The sequence below is a fragment of the Photinus pyralis genome, unplaced genomic scaffold (assembly GCF_008802855.1).
Source record: "Photinus pyralis isolate 1611_PpyrPB1 unplaced genomic scaffold, Ppyr1.3 Ppyr1.4_LG9, whole genome shotgun sequence".
Lineage (NCBI taxonomy): Eukaryota > Metazoa > Arthropoda > Insecta > Coleoptera > Lampyridae > Photinus > Photinus pyralis.
In genome coordinates, this window is record NW_022170878.1 from 21702852 (window position 1) to 21709482 (window position 6631).

The following is a 6631-nucleotide window of genomic DNA, read 5'->3' on the forward strand; positions in this document are numbered from 1 at the left end:
TTCATGGTCCTCTCCAGTATGTCTAGTTAAAAAAAAGGATGGTACGCATCATAGACCTTGCGTCGACTACCAACAGCTGAATGCGGTAAAAAAAAGACGCTTACCCTTTGCCCTATGTGTTGACCATTCTTGACGCGACGCTAAGTATCTTAGTTCGATCGATCTAAAATCTGATTACTGGCAGATGCCTCTTCTCTTGCCGAATCTTCTGGAGATTATACAGCCTGGTAGAGATTTGTATAGGTTTCGTAGAATGCCTTTTGGTTTAACCAATGCGCCAGCTACATGGCAACGCCTATTGATAATCTGATAGATGTGTGACGACATTATAATTGTTTCCTCGAAATTTAACCAACATCTTGAAATTGTAGAAAAGGATTTTCACCTGGCTTACAAATCAAAAAGGTACCTCGAAAGGTACCACCGTCGTCTGTGCATGTAGTATAGATTGTATTATATTCAAGGGGAGCACCACTCTGAAAATGATACAGAAATGAAGCAGAAACCTGGAATTGTCATGGAAATGCAGATATGTTGGAAAATGAGAAGCCTTGCACAAATTAACTGATTTTAAACACGTATAGCAACACCAAATGATGTTTATAGGAAAATTGCCTACAAACTTTTGAATTTTTTTACAGACTACGTAATTTTCGAGGTAATTTTTATTTCCAAAAACCCCTATGCACCAACTTTCTTCGAGTAGGGATCTACCAACTTCCACTACGAAGTTATTTTCATAGGAGGTCAATATACCTAAAAAAATATGTGGGTATACTGTCTCTTGTTTTGGGCTTCACTTACCTACACCATTTACATAAATTAACAATAATTGAAGAATTTACTGAATTTACTCAAAGAAATGGCGTTTTCTTCATGCCAATTAATTATTAATGATACCAAACAACACAAATAAAGTCCTATATTTCCGTAATTTTCTTTCTCTAATGTCAATTTTTCTTGTTTTTTTTTCTGTTTGGTAAAAAATACTAAATTCACGAGAAATAATGAAACTTTTATGTACAGGGTGGTTCAAATTCGTGGTTCATCATTGGGAGAAAAATCTCGGTGAATTTGAACCACCCTGTAAGCCCTCCAGAAATAGTGGAATTAGTGTATCGTGAGAATTAGTACTGAATTACTACAAGTGACATTGCTATAGGTATGGCTGTATTAATGCATCCAAGAACAAAAATTAGAGATGTACCTTAATAAGAGGATTAAATAAATTCCACTTGACGACCTACGTAGTTCTAATGTAGCTTTGACCTAGGAGGTTCTACTGGAGCTATAAGTTTGGGTCCTTTATGTATTTAGAATCCACCAGATACGAAATTACGACGAGATCGAAATTTTTTTCCAACTTTGTTCACAGGTAGCCCATCTAGAGAGCAGAATTTAAAAAAACCTTCACCAAAATCCGAGACAACAGCGGAAAGCCGTTAGTTCTATCTTTGGGTGTTAAAATTACGGAGGAGGGGGAACACTGGATTTATTCTTCATGGTACTCTAATGAAAACTCTCAACGAAAGGATTTGACTTGTACCAACTATCACTTTCCTCCACAACCTGTTATCGAGTTCGGTTACAATTCCTTACCTTTTTGTAATTGGGGGAGGGGGGGGGGCACAAGAGAGCCGGACGAGAGTACACACAAAGGTAAAAAGAGACGTCTGGACGACACATATCTATTGATGAAGGTAGTGTTAGAGGAGGCTACCCACAAAAAGAAAATGGAACGTCTGGCCAAAACACATCTAAGTGCAAAAATATCGAAAACGGAGTGTCGAAAGAAGTTACTCACAAAGAGCGTTTGTAAGAGACTTATGAGTGATGCGAGAACATCAAGTGCGAATATTTCGATAACGAATTGTCGGAGGACAACTAGAATAGAAAATGGAACGTCTGGACGAAAAATATCAATTGGTGGGGTCACAACTTTGAGTGCAAATGTATTGAAAACGTAGTGTCAAAAGAGAGTACTCATGTAGAGGGATTAGAACGTTTGGTTGTAACATATCTATTGGTGAGAGCTGTGCAAGCCCTACCAAAAAAAAAAAGGAATTGTGTTTTACAAGCCTTAATTCATAAGTCTTCTTGTGATGTCATTGTGGTTCTGGAGACACTACACTACACAGCACCATTGTATAAAAAAGTTAAAGTATATACCATGGATACCTATCTACACCATGGCGTTTTACTCAATGACTATGGTTTCACCATTGCTTGGTTTTACTTACACCTATACCAATTTATACAGGGTGGCACAACGAAAACGAAACAGGCCGAATAACTCGCAATGAAATAGTTTTTGGAAAAAACAAAAAAACAAGTCGATTTTGGTTGAAAAGGGATATCTTTTACTTTTTTCCAAAAACTATTTCCTTACGAGTTATTCAGTCTGTTTCGTTTTTGTGGTGGTCACCCTGTACATCCACCGTTTCCTTTTAGCATGGCATAGATTGATAAAATTATTTATGAACTATGGGGTGTTTTCTGATGTAGCATCTCTGAAAGGAATTAAGCCTTCATATCGTAGCTTAAGCCTTTCGTGTGATTTCAGCCTTTTTTTTAGAATTCGCAATTACAATTCCTTCTGTAAAAGGATTTAATTCTAAGCCCTTTTATAGCAGTGCTAAAAAAGGCTTAATTCCAATGGATTTAATTCACCAAATAGAATTAAATTACGAATTAATTCCATTTTGAATTAATTCCTCATTCTAAGGAAAATAATAGAACGTCTGGATGGATGAAACATATCTATTGGATATATCAGTTTAAGTGCAAATATCTCGATAACAGAGTGTCGGAGGGGTACTCACAGAAGGAAAATGGAACAATGATATGGATGAAAGTGTGGTTAATTCAGATGACGCCAATAATGTACAAAGTTTAATAAATTAAATGAATTCAAAATTAGTTGACTTTAATACACCTTAAACATTAGGTATTGTTCTTGTTCCTTCCTTTCTTAGGGAGAACTGAGAAGACCTTAAATTTTCGCAATGGGAAATATCACGAAAATTTACATTGAGTACCCAAATACGGTTTTTCAGAGCCATGTCGGTGACATTTCGGGTGCAATAGAAACTTGTCACCACTGTTAACAAGTTAAATGGATCCATCATGCGACCCATAATAGGTTTTATGTACATTAACAATAGTGTCGGTCAAACGTCCATTAATGACAAACGTTGAGAACAAAAAATCTACACAGTCAGTAATTATTATTATTAATGACACACAACTTTCGACAACACAATGAATTGTCTAAAGTATGTGTTAATTTATAGTGCAAATAAACAGCAGGTGATCCCTGGAAACACCTTACGTAACTTGAGAAAATCAATTCCTTCGGTCAACTGATGAAAAATTGTGAACCAACACAATGGGTCCCCATCGCCGGCCGTATACAGAAAGGTCAAATTACCCACGGTTATGAATCATATACCCTTTGTCGAAGAAGAGAAGACTATCCAGAAACTATCCCAATTTCTCACCACGTGGAAGGTTGCCAACGTTTCACCTCCATTGTGGTTTTTAGTGAGTCACTCCCCAAACAGACTTTTCATTCGATCAGAAAAAAAAGGCTCGTCGACGTGCAGAACTCGCGAGACGATGAACTTCAAGGTGAACTGTAATTTTTGCTACTTCCAGACGTTTTAATCGCGCTACGTTTTTCGGTTTGGTTTATTTCGCGAATCGAGCTATTTTGAAAGTAAAATCTTTTGACTTTTACAATCCGAGGTAGTATACTTGGGTGTTGAAGACCTCGGCCAAGGTCTCACCTGCGCGTTTTTGAAAATGTGTAACATCTGAAAGTTGTACTGCCGTTGTTTTGAAAGGTTTAACTTCCTTTTACCGGAGAGCGTGAGAAGTGAAGGAGAAAAGTTGAAATTTTAACTTTTACACACGCAGCGTAATGGTTGGTACACGCCTTGAGCGTCGTAAATTTTTTTTGTGCGTAACGAATCTATAAATCGGCTCAAAATAATTATCATTTAAAGCGATATCTCGTCAGGGTAAACGACGACATTAAATTATAATTATTTGTTCCCTGATCTTTGCCTGGTTTCCCCGTACATTCTCCATAGTCCTATGGTTACTACACGGTACGTGGTATGAATTTGAATGGAATCAGTATTATATTAGCAATAAAAAGTTACGACAAAGGAAGTTACTTCTTTCTTTGTTTAAATATTCAGGGTCAAAAAAATTTCGTCTCCACGGTAAATGAGCGTAAGAAAAAGAAACGTATAGATTTTGGAAGTCGTACAACGCCCAGTTCGCGATTCCGCTCAAATAATGGAAGTAATTGCGGGCAGGGAAAAACCAGCTGATAATTTTTCGTTAAAATTAAGTTGATATAACAATAATACCTAGTTTCCATTGTAAATGAATGAGAGGGCTGGAAAATAGCGATACTATTCCAAAATCCGACATACGGAGCCGATTGCACGTGTCCAAAAGTTAAGAAACACTGATTGTTCCACACTAATTGTCCCAATAACTTATTATGAACACTAAGCACACTGAAATTATTAGGCAGCCAACAGACGCCAAACAGTGGAGTAGTTATCATGACCGCTGCCGACCAGCACTGAGGATACGACGGCCAAATCTTGGCTGCGCTCCTGCGAAGTACGGAAACTCCATTGGCTCATTCAACCCTCACCAACACAAGCTACGAATAACATCGCACATTTTCGCCGCTAACTTTTCAAATCCGACGATTTATTTATAATACACTAGAAGATTTTTTAACGCAAAACGCCGATAATAAAATATTAATGAGTACGCGATAACTAAATTAATTGTCCGTGCGCAGTAATTCGGACATCGAGGGGATGTCGTAGCTCGTCTCGACTCGTACAAGGGTATGTAAGCCGCCACACTATTGGCTGCGACTCTGTAATGACTAAAACCAATAGTATACGGTATTGATCCCAATATTTTCCTGCAACAATGCTTCTTGAGGTCGCCGTATGTAAGGGCGGTTTTTCCATAGCAACGCCGCGAGTCCTTTTCAGCCGAGCAAGCTTTTTCAGAAATTTTCTATCTTTAAAATCGCTGGCTAACTGTAACTTATATTAACGTTTGCAAATACGTCCACATTCCGCCAAATGCAATGAAAATAATAACCGAATACGTAGGTATTTAGAATGGCTCATTGAAAAATCGAGTTTTTTTCTGCCAAAACAACCTTCTCGAGCTCCCACGCGAAGTCATTTACAATTACAACGCATTACCTAACTGCAATCAACAATACCATATGTCATTACAGGGTCATACTAACGTTTAAAATAACATTTTCCTGAGATTTCTATAAAAAAAAAGTGGTCGGAATTTTAAAAACTGAACACAATTTGCAATCAACTGTACTGTATGATGGGGGTGATTCTAGGGGTTACTGCACCCTTGGAAAAAAGTATCGACGCACGTGTACCTACTACTAACACACGACATGCACTTTCACAATTTTTACTTTAAATAAAATAACGTTAAACAAATTAGCGTGAAACAAAGGGGGTCGTCATAATAGATTCATTGCAATTTTCAGTAATATTTCAGTGGGCAGCTTGTCGCGTGTACGTTGGGGTTGGATGAAAAGGGACCGCTGCAAATAATTTCTAATTTACACAAATCAATTCTTTTCGAAAGGGTTGAACAATGTGATTATACTCACCCACTATTTCGGCCTTTCCACTAAACGTGCCCATGTTTCTGAAACAAAAAAAAGCAACCTTATGATTTAGGTCTCGTTTTTACTTAAAACATTTTTGTTCCATCAGTATAATTTGGGGGTCGACCCTCACCCAGAATTTAAGACCATCCGTATGCAAATTTATTATTAAAGCTCACTATCGATTTTTAACGTTTTTTCTATTCAATACGCAAGGGTTTATACAGGGCTTTCATTTCGAAAGCAACCACCGATTGTAATTCTGATAAAAAAAAAAGCAAAAATTGCAAAAGCACATTTGGATAGCTAGGGGGATATTTAATGGAAGTTGTAGTATTCACCCCCGCACCTCCACTTTAAAATCCTAATATGCAACTAATTGGCACATAATTTTAAAGAACATACATTCTCTATAGACCCGCAAAACCAAATTTGAATGGTCGGGTTATGAATTAATTTTAAAAACCCAAGACAAATGCAAATAAATGAATTTTATACACATTTCACGTTTTATTTTATTAAATGCTTAAAATGTTCTGCACTAGTACACAGACGGTAATACTGCTGAAATTCTTAATGGACATTAACAAGTGTCTCTTGTAATTTGTGAACATTCATGTGGTATTATGTTTTATAGCTCTTGAATATTGTCTTGCTGAAAGTGTAAATGTTTTAAATAATAATAATAATATTTTCTAATAATACTAATAATATTTATTCCTGCTATAATGCCAAAGAAAAACATTTACAATAGTCAAAGGAAAAAACAGTAAAAACTTCTTTACTTTCAACGTCCCGAGATGCGTAGGGTGTGTTTCCTGCAGGAGCAAGGGCGATATCTTTATTATTTGGTAACAACAAAAAACCCATCTTATGATAAACCTGGTTACAAAGATTTTTAGAATACACTACAGTAGCCCTGGGCTCCGCGAAAGTTTCTCAAAAGTT

The 6631-nt window shown here is 36.8% G+C and overlaps 1 protein-coding gene across 2 annotated transcripts in view; it reads right to left on the bottom strand.

Annotated features, from left to right (window-relative positions):
* Positions 1-4656, bottom strand: part of LOC116180216 (protein gustavus-like) — a 33114-nt gene extending 28458 nt beyond the window's left edge. Inside the window, exon 1 of one of the 2 annotated variants that reach the window (XM_031500099.1) lies at positions 4380-4656. In XM_031500099.1, coding sequence (XP_031355959.1) covers positions 4380-4582 — 203 coding nt within the window. In that variant the 5' untranslated portion in view covers positions 4583-4656. The remainder of the gene's footprint in view (positions 1-4379) is intronic. The other variant, XM_031500098.1, reaches the window with a different exon arrangement.
* Between the last annotated feature and the right edge of the window lie 1975 nt (positions 4657-6631).